Source organism: Lutra lutra, chromosome X (genome assembly GCF_902655055.1).
Source record: "Lutra lutra chromosome X, mLutLut1.2, whole genome shotgun sequence".
NCBI classification, from domain to species: domain Eukaryota; kingdom Metazoa; phylum Chordata; class Mammalia; order Carnivora; family Mustelidae; genus Lutra; species Lutra lutra.
In genome coordinates this window covers 932,181-948,849 of record NC_062296.1, presented here as the reverse complement: position 1 = coordinate 948,849, position 16,669 = coordinate 932,181, and the positions used below count along the sequence as shown (strand labels likewise).

The window sequence follows — 16,669 nt, the reverse complement described above, 5'->3', positions numbered from 1 at the left end:
CACGATTATATGCAAAATCAAATCAAACCCTATGAGTCATGTGGCTTGTTGTGTGAACGAGTGAAAGAAGGTAACTCAAAGATGGTGCTTTCCCCACAGACACCTGCCGTCAGCCAGTGTTCCGGGCTCCAGTCTGCCCTGTCATATGGCCTAGTAATGCCCAGACAGTCGTTAATTCATGACTATCAACCTTGGCCAGAAACCAATCCGTAACTATGCTGTTAATGAAACACCAGTCTTTCTCATAACCTCAAAGGTCAGGGATGAACTGCGAGCATCTGGAATGACTCCGCACTTGCTTCTATCAGGTTATAGGTTCACTTCCCTTTTCTGTTCTCTGGAGACAGAGCACAGCTGGGCAGTATCCTTTATAAGAGTGTTTTCTTCTACAAGTTTCCCAAGGGCCATGACTAAGTGTGAAAAACACTGGGAAGACCAGAGCAGATTTGTATATGAGTCACTTTCCATCTGCATATAGTTAAGGGAACTTACAGCCTCATTTTCATCAACGAGAAAGGCAACATGAAGCATTTAATTACTGCTTCACTGGACATGACCTTGTTTAGATTTTCACTTGCCTACTAAGCTCATGCACAGGAGGGCCAGAACTGTCTTTTCAAAAGTACATACAGCCACAGTGCCTTGAATATCGGTCTTCTACGATCTCTTTTCAAAACCTCATCGGTCAAACAAAGATTTTCCCTGGAGTTCCCTACAATTAAGTTGCTCTGAGGTAAAGGGAATGGAGGGAAGAGCAGAGGGCGGGAGGGGGAGATTAATTACTTAGCTTAAGGATGGAGATGTCAGGTCTCTATTTGCCCAGACCTACAGAAAGAGCCGGTAACCCAAGTCTCCAGACACTGAGTCACATTCACAGCCTGGGACCTTGCACTCCCTGCCACTGGGACCCCAAGTGACTCCTCCCCCGGGAAGGCTCATTAGCAATGGGGACAGGGCCACCAGGTGGTCTGGCAGAAGGGCACCCAGGACACGTGCGTTTGCACTGGACAGCCACAGAGCCGCAGACTCACTGTCTGTCCCCCCATTCCACCCGCCTCGACCCTGGGGTTCCAGCCTCAGAACGCAGGAGAGAAAAGCAGCTTCGAATCGGTTAGTTGCGGGTAACCTGGCAGCACGTTCAGCTGAATGTTTCCAGACTGCAGGGGGCTTTCGGGGGCACACGCATCCTCCAGGAAGAGCTCACAGAAGGCACACTGGGGTGAAGCACATGAGAGTGTGAAAAAGACGATTACCATGTGGATGTAGCTTTCTTCCTCTTCTCTGGAAACGGAATTGGCAAAAAATCTTGCAGAATTAATACCGTTTCTTTCTGGAGAGAGAAATCTGGTTCGATTGCTGAGAACAAAAACACAGATGAGGTCAAAGCAATGTCTTACAGCTGCTCTGAAAGCCAGCCAGGAAGTGACACGGTCCCCGTGGGCTCTTCAGCCCTCCCCTTCCAGATATAGTTTCCTTCTGGCCAGAGCACTTCCCGAGGCTGTAGGGCCTGCCCAGCTTCTGCCCCGTTGTGGGGCAAAGGGCTCCCAATTCTCAAGGGCTACTTCTTTCCAGACCCTCCATGTGACACAGCTCACGAGCTTTCTAGAAACAGACCAAGGCCTCATATCATCTAGGAAAACACACACACACACACACACACACACACACAAAATGCTCCTTTGGGGCTCTCTTGTTTCCATTCAAAGTAACTGGCAAATGTAACGAGGTGTGGCCATTCCTCTGGCGGGATGAGAACAAGATGGCAAATCCATTTCACCCTCCTCCCAAGTCAGAAGCACAGGCCGCATCTCTCTGCAGTCACGGCTGCAAACAGCTCTTTGCAGAGGTCCACTTTGCAAAGTGACTGTATCCTGTGGCGTGGAGAGAAGCCGGAAACTCTGGGGCCAGGCCCAAGACTCTGAAAACACAACTTCTAAAGGATGAGATGAGAGTGCAGACACATCTGGGGGCCTGTCTGCCAAGTCCATGCAGCGTCCCTCTTTCTCTGAGAACTCCCTTCTCCTACTCTGCTCACACGCCTGGGCTTCTGGAAGCCATGTTGGCCCTCCTGGCCCGTCCCCCTGGGCCACAGGTGACTCTGCTCAGGCTGGGGCAGAACAATTCCCTCTCCCAGGAAATGCGAGTTGGGGTTGAGAAAGAGCCTGTCTCTGCTGGTACTGGGCCTGGGGCATGTACGTAAGCTCGGGATCTACGGTACACATCAAGACAGAAGCCGACGTGGGAGGTGGAGAGTTCCCTGGGTTCCCAACAGCTCGTTCCTGACTCCAGCATCCTGGGACATCCAGTTGCACCTTTTCCTTCGTGATCTACAAGGTATTTCTGGCTCATGATAACAAACCCCACCCCTCCTTTGACTCCAGCTACATCTCCTCAGAGTCTGAACTAAACCCAGGAGTGCCCCTGCCAGATGAGGGCCCTGTGAGCAAAGACGTACCAAGGGACGGTGCAGGTCCTGGTTACACACGTGTGTTCCCGGATGGTGGAGAGGTTTCTCAGGTCCAGGGGAGGAGGCCGTGCTGTAAGACAATCCACGATACCCAGGGTGGTGAGTTCTTGGGAGTTCAAGATGAAAATTATGACATTCTACTTACTTACTAGCACGTCGAGTCCAAATCGGCGAGCAAGCGCACTGATGATGGCTGCAAACTCACTGACTCACCCTTCCCTACTGCACTGGTCGCCTTACCCGCCTGACGCACCAACGGGGATACGCTGAGTCAACAGGCATTTGAAAACTCACTGTGTACCAGGCATGGTTCTGGGTGTTGGAAGGGACAGTGTGAGACTGGCATGTCCAAGATGGACAATGAAGTGTAAGGGGGAAGACCAGAACATTCTTCCCCATCTCTCTGCCTGGTTGGTCATCTTCAGATCTCAGCTCAAGGTCTCCTGTCTAGGAAGGCCTTCTCTGACCTCCAGACAAGGTCAGGCCCCACAGTGCATCTACCCTTCATGGCGCTCCTTGCAGTCGGCAATGGTATATTCAACCGCGATGATCTGATTCTGGCCTAGACTGTGCTGTGGGAGGACGGGGATTTGTTCCTGGCGCCTGACCCTTACTCCATACCTCAGTGGTCCACCTCGTTGAGTTGGTCATGCCTGTGTCCCTCTACCAGGGCCCTGACCAGGTTCCTTTTGTTCCCTCTACTAGACCACATGGGTAGAGACTATTTGAATCTCTTCTATACCATCAGAGCCTCGGACAGTGACTCTCACTGCTCAGTCAGTTTCCCGGGAGCCTCTGAGCTGGGGGAGGTACTGAGCTAGAAAGGCCATGTGAGTCACACAGTCCCTGGGGAGAAAGTCTCTCCTGGTGGCAGGACAGTCTGGCATCGGCCTCACCGACCAGCCAACTTGTGGCTTCTCTACCTGCCCTCTCCCGTTGGGCCCCAGGCTCCATCCCTGTAGCCACCCCTGTCAGCGCCCACCCTCCTGGCCCAGGTGTCCCCCTTCACACCCACCCAGTGAATCCCCAGCCCTGGGTCCATCCAACACGCTCATGCCTCTGAGCGCCAGGTCTCACAGAGCTGCACTGGCCGATGCAGCCACTAGCCACACATGGCTATTTTTAATTTATATCTCTTCACATTAAATAAAATGGAAATTTCAGTCATGAGCATGAAAGCTACAGCATGGGGCATACAGTCAAAAAAATTGTTTTTCAGTTGTACTAGCCACACTGCAAGTGTCCAGGAGCCACATTCCTACTATCATCACAGGAAGTTCTGTTGGACAGCATTGCTAGAGAAAATTAACTGAGCGAAATAAAGAGTGACCTCGAAGTCACATGTCCCGGTGAAGTTACTCCTGAGCAGAATGAGGGACTGTTCTCTCTGAACCGCCTCAGACAGGGCTCATTCTCTTATTTGGTACTGACTTGATCATGCTCCTTCTTCCAGCTGCTTTTTACCCGTCTTCCTCCACCTCCCACTGAAGAACCTGCTTTCTCCTCTTTCTGTCCCACCCGGTGCCCAGCCCAGCAGCACACACAGCAGACATGCTGCAAATGAGTGCTGACTCGAACTGAAGGTGGGGGGACTAGAACGGCCTGGCCTGGGCAGGGCCCTGGTTCCCAATTTGGGGCAAGGCCGCGTGAAGCAGCAGATTTTCCAAAGCGTGAACAGAGGTGGGAACCGACCAGAGATCGCAGTCATTGTGCCGAAGAGCTCCCGCGAATCACAGACGCGTACCGGGCAAGCGGCAAGGGGCACAAATGAAGTTAGCAAGTTACTCTGACCTGCTTTTCTTTCCCTCTTCTCCTTGCTCCCTCTCTGTCTGTGCTGTTCGCAGACCAGAGAAGCTGCGTGGGAACAATGCAGAAGCTTCGAGGAGCTCTGGGCCCAGAGGATCCAGACTGCTCATCACCCCCAGACACCTCTGCATCTGGGCACGTGCAGGGCTGTGAGTGGGAGGTTGTCTACAACCAGGTCTCCTACTCAGGAATCCATGTCCAAAGTCATTCTTGACTAACCCTAACCTCACTGTGATTACATTCCAGTCTGTTTAAACAAAGACATTCCAGGTGAGTTTCATCAACGTCACTTAGTTCTGGGGCCTCTGTTCTGAGCCTCCGGAATGATCTTAGCTTTGCAGGCTGTTTGCAGGGCCACAGTGACTTAAGTCCCACACTTCCTTCTCAGCATCCAGGGTGGCAAGCTTTCCCGGCCCTTACCTTTCAGTCCCGGCCACTGCTCCGTGCCCTTACACTTCCCAGCCCTGTAAGATGCTTCCTCTAGTGCTTCCTTCCCAGGGACGGTCAAGAAGGACACTTTTGCACGTGGCCTCAAGGACCCGTCCCCCAGCTCCCACACGGCGTGCCTGGTCAGGTGGCTTACGTTTCCTCTGAGGCTTGAGATCTCTGTTTACTGGGGGAGGCTCCAGGTCCACCGGCAGCTCTGGCAGTGGGCTCGAGAGGCTTCCTGGGCTCATCGGGATGTAGTCGTCGTGGCCGCAGGGGGTTTGAAGACTGGAGCCGGCCGCCTGGGGGCCCATGGGCACGTAGCCGTCCTCGGCCCCAACTGGAGCTGTGGGGCACACGGGGGAGAAGCCACACGGCTGCAAGAGAACAGGCACAGAACCGTCACGGCAATGGCTGAGGTGCGCTCCCGAGGGTGATGCTAGAACACGGCGGGTGGGGAGCGCGTGCAGATGCTCAAGGTCGGAGGAGATGCCGTAGGTCCTGACGAGTGCGACAAGGGCCTGGACAGCTCGAACTGGCAGTGTTCTTACAGAACACTAGAAGTCCAGTAGTTCCCAGACAATGCAAGCCTTAGGGGACACTGAAGGGTCCCCAGAAGCTCAGTGCTGAGTCTCAAAAGACTCCGAGGGAGCACATGTTGGTCAGGCCACCTGTGGTAAGGCTAAGGCTTAAAGGAACTCAAGTGCCAAACTTACCAAATTTAAACTAAGCCGCTTGTCTCGGTGCCTTAACGACTGGCCTTCTACGTCAGCTGCAAGAAACAAGCCAGGGTGGTGAGAAACGCACGACAGTGTCCGCTGTGACCAGGTTCCATGGCCCTGCGCACCGCAGGGCCCTCTGCTCAGCTCCGGGGAGGAAGAGAAGCGGACACGTTTGTGCGCGCGGCCTTGCTCCTCCATCTGATCCCATCTGGTTGCGCATCGGGACATGGTCCCTGACAGACGGAGACCAGACCGGATCTGGAAGACTCTGTACCATGGCTTCAGGTCTCTCTGTGAATTAGGAGGACACACGGCAAACACTTAGCACATGCCCATGGCACGTACCACAGGAATGTCCTGAGCGTCGAGAGGAGAGAGGAGAGAGGAGAGCCGGAGGTCAGAAGGGAGAAGGTCTAAGAGACCCAGGGTGACGAGCAGACAAGGGACGGCACCCAGAGCAGCGTGTAGAGCGCCGGAGGCCCGTGACCACAGCTTTCTGGAGCAACAGCAGCCACTCAGGCACAGGCACGGAGAAAGAAGAAAGTAGGGCTAATCCAGGACTAGAAGCTTGTCGGAGGGATGTGACGAACGAAACGGTGTGGCCAGAATAAGGGTTGGACATGTCCAAAAGGCAGAGCGGTAGGGTAAGTGGACCTTGACTCAAATGAGACATGGTTTTTGGGAATTAGCAGCTTACAGATGGCAGTCAAAACCCTAGGAGTAGATGCGTCTCCGCTGCAAGTGTTAAGAGCAGTTTAACTACAAAACCCTAGAGGATCCAGTCTTCACAGAATCATGAGGAAAGTCCAGTACTTGCTCTCAGCATGTGGCTACCACGGAGCTCTTCCTCAAGAACCCGGAGACACAGAAAGTCAGGTTGCCTTGGGCAAATATACTGAAGAGTCAACATCATGTTTTGGGGCAGCAGAGGGAGAGGAAGAATCTTAGGCTCCACGCCCAGCACGTGGGCTCGATCTTATGACCCTGCCATCATAACCTGAGCTGAAACCAGGAATGGGATGCTTAACTGAGCCACCCAGGTGCCCCAAGAGTCAACATCCTCTTAAAGTGAGAGAATAATTCCCAGCTCAGAAGATGTGATGGACACTATGCATCATGTACAGATAAAGCCACCCTAAATCAAAGATACTCTAAATGAAGAATGTCTTTATGACCAAACATGATAGCTTAGCCTAGCCTGCCTTGAACGTGCTCAGAACACTAACATTCACCTATAGGTGGGCAGCATCAGCTAAGACAGAAACCTATCTTGTAATAAAATAAAATAAATAAATACATTGGGGGTTGTCTGGGGGGCTCAGTTAGTTAAGTGTCCGACTCCTAATTTCAGCTCACGTCCTGAACTCAGGGTCCTGGGATCGATGCCCACATCACCCACCCCTGCCCTCTCCCTCTGCCTGTGCCGCTCCCCCTGCTCATGCACATACATGCACTCTCTCTCTCTCTCTCAAATAAATAAATAAATCTTTAAAAAAATCCTAAATCAAACCATCATAAGGCAGGGACCATCTGTATACACATATATCTTTATCTCTTTATATATTCCTTTTTAACACAAATGGTAGTTTTTTGTTCCGCAACCTGATTTTTTCACTTAATATCTTGGATATCAGGGCAGAGAAACACAATCAATAGCTTCTTCATTCTTTTGCTCACTGGCATTGTGTTTCATTCTACATATGGGTCATAATTTGAGTATTCCTCTATTATTAGATATCAATTTTATTTCCAACACTTTGCTTTAAAACAAAAAGAACGGGGCACCTGGGTGGCTCAGTCGGTTAAGCGGCCAACTCTCGATTTTGGCTCAGGTCAGTATTTCAGGCTTCTCAGATCGAGTCCTGCATGGGGCTCCCTGCTTCTCCCTCTCCCTCTGCTGCTTCCCCACTTGTGCTCTCTCTCTCAGAGAAGTAAATAAATCCTTAAAACAAAGGACAGAAATGGTTGAAAAATGGACATAAATGAAATAAGAACTGAATGACTGTACTTAGGGAAAAAAGTGAAGAGAAAAATAAAACCAGGCTCAGAAATGAAGCCTTAGTTACATGATTCCCGGGGAAAAAGAGGTTCAACTGAAAATTAAATAAGTGCCATTGAATCAATGCCAGAAAATGACGAAGAAAATAAAAGAGAAAGAAAAAGAATCACAGAAAAAATGGTTGAAATAGGAGCCAGGCAAAGAAGATGCAATAGACGTATTTATTATTGGATTCCTCAAAGAAGGAAAACCAAACAGTGGTGTAGTACTAATATTAAACACTGTAATGCAAGAAAAAGTCCACAAATAATTGTGGACGCTACATACTGAAAGGGCTCACCAACCACCTGGATGGTAAATTGTCCTACAATGGTGATACTGATAAAATGACAGAATGAAAATAAATAAATAGCTGGTTCAAAGCTAGAGAAAGAACAGAGAAAACCAAAAGATATTACAGAATAAAGATAAAAGCAGACAATGGTACAGTGCAGAGAAAGAGTAGACTTAATTTTAGGAAAAAATAGACTCTATGGGGCGCCCGGCTGGCTCAGCCCATGGAGCGTGGGACTCTTGATCTCAGGGTTGTGAGTTCGGGCCCCACGCTAGGTACAGAGATTGCTTAACAATCAAATCTTTAAAAAAATCAAGATATTTGTTTTCTGGGGGGAGAAAAATAACCAAAAGGCAACCAACTAGCCAATCTAATCAGTGGGTGGGGGTTAGCACAAATCTACAAAATAAGAACTGAAGGGTGCCCTGGCGGCTCAGTGGGTGAAGCCTCTGCCTTCAGCTCAGGTCATGACCCGGGAGTCCTGGGATTGAGCCCCACATCAGGCTCTCCGCTCAGCGGGGAGCCTGCTTCCCCCTCTTTCTCTGCCTGCCTCTCTGCCTACTTGTGATATATCTCTCTGTCAAATAAATAAATAAAATCTTTAAAAACAAAACAAAACAAACAAAAAAATAAGAACTGAAAAGGAGGAAATGATCACTGAAGCACAGGAAATTAAAAGAAATGAGAGTTCTCCACCAATTTCTACACAAAGTTTAAAATCTAAATGAAAAGGATCATTTCCTAGGAAAATAAAGTATACCAAAAGTGACTGAAATAGGAAACCTTACACATATAAATTACCACAGGATAAAAAAAAAATCACAACAGGGTCACCTTCCCAGAGCAGCAGGACCACATGATTTCCGCAGCGAATTTTTACCAACCTTTCAAAGACCAGAGCGACACAAATTGTTCCGAAGCATAGAAAAATAAAAACATATTTCTAATTCTTTTTATAACATCTAACTTGGGTAGCTCAACCTGATAAAGCAAATCAGAAAATTGCGGATTAGTATCACCTGTGATTATGAGTGCAAAAATCCTAAATAAACTGTTAGCAAACAGAGGAAGGGAGGGCTATTAAACTGGCTGAAGAAAGAGCTCAGCACAGCCATGTCCCAAAAGGCAATGGTAAAATCGCATCTAACTATAAAAAAAACAATTATTTGGGGATTCTTCATATTGGCCAAAAGCACACAACACATTGGAAAGCATTCATTCAGCAAGAACTCCTGGACACCAGGTAAGAAGATCTGGGCCAGGGGAGCTCCCAGCCCCCTCCTGAAGCCCAGCAGCTCTGTTGTCCAAGGGGACTCATTTGACTTGGATCAAGCATATAACCACCCCACCCTCTAGGTGTCACCAAAAGCAGTGGTGACCAGCGACGATCACGGTAAGCGGCAAGCAGGCAGACCAGCCAGAAATATGGCAAGATGATCTAGGGAAGGGGTCGGCCAAAGTGTGCCTTGATGAACTCTCATACACCCCTGGCAGGTCTGGAAAACTGCGTGAACACACGAGTTACCTTCATTTAGAAGAGGTCACAGAGGGCCCAAGCTGCTGACCTATCCCTAGCACAGCATGGGGCCGTGCCCACATAGAAAGCAAGAGTCGCCAAAGGCTGGAAGCCTCACAGCCTCAAGGGTTGCAGTGTGTTCTCTGACCGACCGCCGGCTGACCAATAAACTGGGATGACCCAGACCTCTAGGAAGCCAGGATGAAAAGTAAAAGTAAGGGATATGAAAGACAAAAGCTAAGCAGGTATCGCGGGAGCTGCACATCGTGTGTGGAGCAAGACTCTAGAACATTAGTCTGGGGCACCTGGGTGGCTCAGTTGGTTGAGTGCCTGCCTTCGGCTCCGGTCATGATCTCAGGGTTCTGGGATGAAGTCCGGCATCGGGCTCTCTGCTCAGCAGGGAGCCTGCTTCTCCCCACCCCTGCCACCTCTCTCTGCCTGCCTCTCTGCCTACTTGTGATCTCTGTCAAATAAATAAATAAAATCTTTTTTAAAAATTTGAAAAAAGAAAATTTGTCGGACCAAGTCACTAAACCAACATACACCAGAGTAACAGATCCTAGGGGAATCAGAATGCACTTGCTACAGTACAATATCCAAAAGAGCCAGTGCTGGACTGGCTCTGCACTCAGCAGACGCAAAGAGGGGCAAAATAATGATCCATACACGGGGAAAAACAATCAGTCAATAAAAACTGTCTCTAAAAATTTCTAGATATTGGAATTAGCATAAAAGACTGCTATTATTTTTTTTCTCTCTCTCCCTCTCCCCACACTAACCCCCAAATAAATAAATAAATCATTAGGGACTCCTGGGTGGCTCAGTCATTAAGCATCTGCCTTTGGCTTGGATCATGGTCCCAGGGTCCTGGGATCAAGCCCCGTGCCTGGCTCCCTGCTCAGCGGGAGCCTGCTTCTCCCTCTCCCTCTGCCCCTCCACCCTCCTCATGCTCTCTTTTGCTATCTTTCTCTCTGTCTCTCTCAAATAAATAAATCTTTTTAAAAAAATCAATAAATCTTTAAAAATTTATAAGATAACACAACAATGGGTCATCAATAAAAAGAAATTAGAAAGAAGCAAATGGAATTTTAGAGTTCAAAAGTACAATAACTAAAAGGTAAATTCATAAGAAGGTCTCAAGAGAAGATTTGAACTGATAGAAAAATCAATGAATTCCAAATAGATCAATATAAATTGTCCAGTACGAAAAAGAAATAAGAATGAAGAAAAATGAACAAAGTCTCAAAGACTTGTCACCACCAAACATACTAACATACATGTAATTAGAGTCCTACAAGGAGAGGAGAGAGGGAAAAAAAAAAGAAGGAAGTTTTTTTGAAGAAACAATGGCAGAAAACTTCCCAGCTTTGACAAAGAACTCTACATCTAAGAAGCTCAAAGAACTCCAAGGAAGCTAAACACAAACACCTCAATACCTAGACACATCACAGTCAAGTTGCTGAAAATCACAGGCAAGGAGAAACTCTCGAATGCAGTAAGAGAAAAGCAGCTCTGTAGGTACAAGAGAATCACAGTAAGATTAACAGCAGACTACTCATCAGAAACTATGGAAAGCCAGCGGTAGTAGAATTACAAATTCAAAATGCTGAAAGAAAAAAAAAATCTGTCAGGTGAGAATTCTACATCCAACACAACTGTATTTCAAAAATGAAGGCGAAATAAAAACATCCCCAGAGAAACAAAGATCAAGAGAACTTACTGCAGATCCTCCTCGCAAGGAATGCTAAAGGAAAAACACAACGATCAAAAACTTACTTGGGGAGAAGAGATACCACTGCAGTTGCTGCCGCATTGGGGATTTCTGACTTAAATTCAGGTGTCTTTTATGAATAACGAAAAGCAGCAAAAGTCAACGCTATCAGGGCAGCGTTTTCAAAAAGAGTGGGAAAAGACAGGTTTGACCCTACTCGGTTTCAAGACTGTATTATTCAAGGCTTCACTGAAACTGGTATTGATCTGGAAGCAGTAGCAAAGTTTCTCAATGCTTCTGCAGCAAAACTTGATAACACGACGCACACAGGTGTCTCTGTGCTGGCTGTACCAGAAGACCCAGAGAGCACGCGAGCTCAGGTTTCCGACAAGTCAATCTGGTGCTACAAAGACCTGGAGAGAGGTTCGAAGGATGAAGTGAGCACACGGCTGCTGTTCTTAAAGGGATTTTCCAAGTCGGAGAGGAAGTAGCTGGCTCTGGGGACTGGCGTTCTTCTGGCTAATGGGACACCTAACGCATCCATTCCTAAGGGACTTTCTTTATCACGTGAATTCGGTTAAAGAAGAGGTCTCAGCAGCTTTCCTCTAAAGCTCTATAAATCGTGGATCCACAAGAGAGGTATCAATGCTAGCTGCAGGTCTTCGGCAAGTCAGCGCGGATGACGCACCGGGGAGACTTTTCCTCCCGATCGACAAAGCGCTGAACACTTCACCAGGGATTCGCTGAGCCAGGCTTGAAAGAACTTTTGGAACATGTTCAGAATCAGGAAACCATAGGAGCTCGAAAGGAACTCCAGAAAGAACTTCAAGAACAGATGTCCTGTCGTGATCCACCTCAGGATATAATTTCGTATGTTAAAGAGGAGATGGGGAAAAAAAAAAAAACCACCACCATCCCAGAACCCGCTGTCATTGGAACGGTCTGGTCCAGTGAAATGAGCAGCATGGAATGGAACCAGAAGGAAGAGCCTGTAGCAGAACAAGCCAACAGGCACTTGAGGCAATACAGCCCTCTACTTGCTACCTTTCCCACTCAAGCTCAGTCTGAGCTGACTCTGTTCTGGAAGATTCAGGAGGATTGCTACAGCAACATTCATTTCATGAATGCCTTCTAGAAAACAGCGGTGCTTTTTCATCAAGCTGAAGTCCTGAGTGAGGAGCCCATGTCGCAAAGGGGAGAAGTATCTTCCAAGAGCCAACAGGAAGTTTGCAGAGTGGCTCCAAAGTGCTGAAGGAGAATTGGAGGCTGAAGCTGAAGGAAGAGAGAGTTTCGGCTGACTACACCCTCAGCAGAGCAAACCATTGCTGATCAAATGTCATGTCTCATGTGGCCCAGTTCTCAAACCTTCCTACCTCCCTATATCAAGTACCATGTAAGGGCTTTCATGGCACTTAGTTTAGTGCCATGGGTTTAGTTTCCCAAACCCTGCTGTAAGTCGCTATAGGACCTACAGATTTGAATCTAATGCTGCATTAATCGTTTCAGGTATCTTCTGCCTCCTATAATAATGTAATTTCTTTCTACTGGAATAATGTAATTTAAGGCCTCCCACAATGAACAGCTCACTTTATTCCCTGGGTTTTCTATATAAACAGTTTTCAAGATATGATTTGGTAAAAATAATTTGTTATAAAAATTCTGTTTGCAAATTAAACTATAAAAGTAAAAAAAAAAATTTGTGGTGATCTGTAAAGCATGAAGATAGAACATATTTGATGACGACAGCCCAAAGGAGCCAGGTAGTGACAACAGGTTATAACTCAAAGGTATGGGAAGAAATAAAGAGCACTAGAAATGACAAATACATGGCTTAATATAAAATATTCTACAGAGGCGCCTGGGGGGCTCAGTCAGTTACGCATCTGCCTTCGGCTTGGGTTATGATCCCAGGGGCCCGGGATCAAGTCCCGAGTCAGGTTCCCTGCTTAGCGGGGAGTCTGTTCTCTCTCTCTCCATCTGCCTCTCCCCCTGTTTCTGTTCTCTCTCCTCTCTCAAATAAATAAATAAATAAAATATTTTTTTAAAGTTTCTAGAAATACATTTTCTCTTTGTGCATATATGTGTATATAAATATGTTTTCCCAAGCCATTTCAAAGTAAGTTGCAGTAATCAAAAACTTTCACTCCAAAATATTTCAGTGTGTATCTCCTAAGAAAAAGGACTTTTTTGGGGGGGCGCCTGGGTGGCTCAGTGGGTTAAGCCTCTGCCTTCGGCTCAGGTCATGATCCCAGGGTCCTGGGATAGAGCCCCACGTCGGGCTCTCTGCTCAGTGGGGAGCCTGCTTCTCCCTGTCCTGGTCTCCCTGCTTCTACTCACTCTCTTTCTCTCTCTCAAATAAATAAATAAACAAAATCTTTAAAAAATATACAAAATTTTTATTTTAACCACCTGATGCCCATCACAGGTGCCCTCCTTCATCCACACCAGCTGTTTCCCCCATCCCCTCACCACCCTCCTCTCTGGTGACCACCAGTGTGTTCTCTACAGTTAAGAGTCTGTTTTTTTGGTTTGCCTCTCTCTCTTTTTCCCTTTGCTCATATGCTATTTGTCTTTCTCTGACTTATTTACTTCACTTAGCATTATAGTCTCTAGCTCCCTCCATGTCATTGCAAATGGCAAGATTTCACTCTCTTTTTTTAAAGACTTTATTTTTAAGTAATCTCTACACCCAATGTGGGGCTTGAACTCATAATTACAAGATCAAGAGTCACATGCTCTACTGACTGAGCTAGCCAGGCACCCCTCTTTTTTATTCTTTTTTATGGCTGAATAATATCCAAGATATATTCTTGAAAGGACAATCAATGGATACAGTAAAGTGTAAGAATGGTACTATTTGCATTAAAAAGTAGAAGATTATATATGCATATTCTCTTGAATATCCAGAAAATTCTCAAGAAGGATATGGGTGATATGGAAAGAGCAAACAGGAGACAGAGGTGCAAAGGAGACTTTTCATTGTCTATCCTTTTTTCTTCTTGGAGGAGGAAGAGTTGGGGGCATGATTTGAAACCAGAAGTGCCCTCAGTGAGGTAGTCACTTAGCAGAGCCCGTTTATTATGAAATTTGGACTCAAAATATGAGTTAAGCAACAGGTTAGGCACAACTGAAGAGAGACTTCAAAAACTGAAATTACTAGAATTCAGTACAAAGAGATGAAATATGTAAAAAAGAATTCAAGGGGCGCCTGGGTGGCCCAGTCATTAAGCATCTGCCTTCAGCTCAGGTCATGATCCCAGGGTCCCGGGATCAAGCCCCGTGTCGGGCTCCTTGCTCAGTGGGGAGCCTGCTTCTCCCTCTCCCTCTGTCCCTCCCACCCCCTGCTCATGCTCTCTGTCGTTCTCATTCTTGCTTGCTCTCTCTCAAATAAATCAATAAAATCTTAAAAATATAAAAAAAAGAATTCAAGAAACACACAAAAGACAGAGTGTGAAATCTAGAATACACGTAATTGGGCCCCGAGAGGAAAACAGGGAATATGGATAGGCAATATTTGAAAAACTCAGGACAATGGAGAGGCAATATTTGAATATAGTAACTGTGAATCCATAAGCCACAAAAAGAATTAAAATCATCCCAGAGTGAATTTAGGAGATGCCAGAAGTAATGATAAACTAGAAAAATACTTAATGTAAGTGAAACTTTAAAAAAATGACTGAATGACACTGGGTGTGGTACAAAAACAATGAATACTGTTATGCTGAAAATAAATTTAAAAAATTTAAAAAAATTAAAAAAAAAGATTAAAAAATGACTGAATAAAATAATACCAATGTTTACCCTATGGGATTTAAAAAACTAAGACAGAAGTAAAATACTACATGGTGTTAGTATTCTAACGTCTTTGCATCACGTTGGGAGAAGAGTAAGGATATTGATAAATTTCAGATACTAAGTTAAGTATGCAGGATAAAAAAAGTAGAAGGTAATCACTAAAAATAGAAAGGGAATGTATAACTTCTAAATTAGTAGAGATTAAACGTGAAAACAGGGGCACGTGGGTGGCTCAGTGGGTTAAGCCTCTGCCTTCAGCTCGGGTCATGATCCTGGGGTTCTGGGATCGAGCCCCGCATCGGGCTCTCTGCTCAGCGGGGAGCCTGCTTCCTCACCCCCACCCCCACCTACTTGTGATCTCTGTCTGTCAAATAAATAAATAAAATATTTTAAAAAAATAAAAAATAAAAAATAATAAAAAATAAAAGCGAAAACAGGTAAAAAAACAAAACTGAAAAGAGGTAGCAAACTCAATTCAGAAGAAAACAAGGAATGAGATTACATGTAAGAAATTTTGTACAAACAGGAAAAACAGAAACCACAAGATAAAATGGGAAAAATGAATCTAATTAATGTACATAGGTTAACCTTTCCAGTGTTAAGCATCTGTCTTTGGCTTGGGTCATGATCCCGGGTCCTGGGATGGAGCCCCACATTGCACTCCTTGCTCAGCAGGGAGTCTGCTTCTCCCTCTGTCTGCTGCTCCCCCTGCTTGCGCTCTCTCTCTCTGACAAATAAATAAAATCTTTAAAAAAATCAAAAAAGAAAAGAAAAGAAAAGAGAAAGACTGTCAGAATAGATGAAAACTGAAATAACAATACAGAAAATAGCTCTATGTTTTTATAAGAAACCTATCTAAAAGTTAGTCACAGAATAGATGAAAGCCAAATAATGAGAAAACATGCACCATGCCAATACTAACCAACAGAATGCTGGTTAGTACTTAGTAGTATTTAGTACTTGACACAAACATAGTGTGTCAGTATCATAAAACAGACTTTAAGACAAAAACATTACTAGAGAGTCATGACAAATCGATAAAAGTTTCAATTCACTAGGAAAATACAAAATTATAAGAGGTATGTAACTAGGGTGGCATGGGTGGCTCAGTTGGTTAAGCAACTGCCTTCAGCTCAGGTCATGATCCTGGAGTCCCGGGATCGAGTCCCACATCGGGCTCCTTGCTTGACAGGGAGTCTGCTTCTCCCGCTGACCTCTTTCCTCTCATGCTCGCATTCTCTCTCTCTCAAATAATAGACAAAATCTTTTTTAAAAAAGAGGTATATAATTAATGACATAGCTGTAAATTATACACAGAAAAACCTGACAGAATTATAAAGGAGAAAGAGACACTCTTCAGTCATAGGGGCAGACTTGAATACAGCTCTCGGTAACTGCTACAACAAGGAAACAGAAAATCAGTGCAGACAGAGGAGGGATGAATGACATGACCACTGAAGAACCTGACCAGGGTACCCTGTATACTTTTTGGTACATTCTGATTATCCACAGAAATACTTCTGTGCTCTGCTGCAAAAGAAATCTCAGATTTCCAAGGACTGAACTAGAGGATGTTCTCAAACCAGAATATAATCGATGAGAAAAATCACTAGAAATTTCTCAGGTTTGGAAATGAAGAAATGCAGTTTTAAATAATGCATGGGGCAAAGAAGAGGCTACAATGAAAACCAGAAAATATTTTGAACAGAATGAAAGTGAAAATATGATATCTCAAGAAGTGTGGGATGTGGCTATAGGGCTATAAGGCTGAAAATCTGTAGCCTTAAACATGTACGTTAGGTAAAAAAACAAAGGCAGAAATTCAATAAGCCACCCACCCATTAAAAGAATTCAGGAAAATATGCAAATTACCTCCAAGGAAGTACAACAGGG

The 16,669-nt window shown here is 45.8% G+C and overlaps 1 protein-coding gene and 1 pseudogene across 6 annotated transcripts in view; one reads left to right on the top strand and one right to left on the bottom strand.

Moving 5' to 3' along the window:
* Positions 1–16,669, bottom strand: part of GAB3 (GRB2 associated binding protein 3) — a 75,888-nt gene that overhangs the window by 12,012 nt on the left and 47,207 nt on the right. For 5 of the 6 annotated variants that reach the window (XM_047716128.1, XM_047716129.1, XM_047716125.1 and 2 more), the window contains 4 exons: positions 5,416–5,471; positions 4,857–5,076; positions 2,456–2,537; positions 1,254–1,356 (listed from right to left, as the gene is read on the bottom strand). In XM_047716128.1, coding sequence (XP_047572084.1) covers positions 1,254–1,356; positions 2,456–2,537; positions 4,857–5,076; positions 5,416–5,471 — 461 coding nt within the window. Of the gene's footprint in view, positions 1–1,253; positions 1,919–2,455; positions 2,538–4,856; positions 5,077–5,415; positions 5,472–16,669 lie in introns of all 6 variants that reach the window. The other variant, XR_007124797.1, reaches the window with a different exon arrangement.
* LOC125092163 (eIF5-mimic protein 2-like) lies at positions 11,108–12,279 on the top strand (annotated as a pseudogene).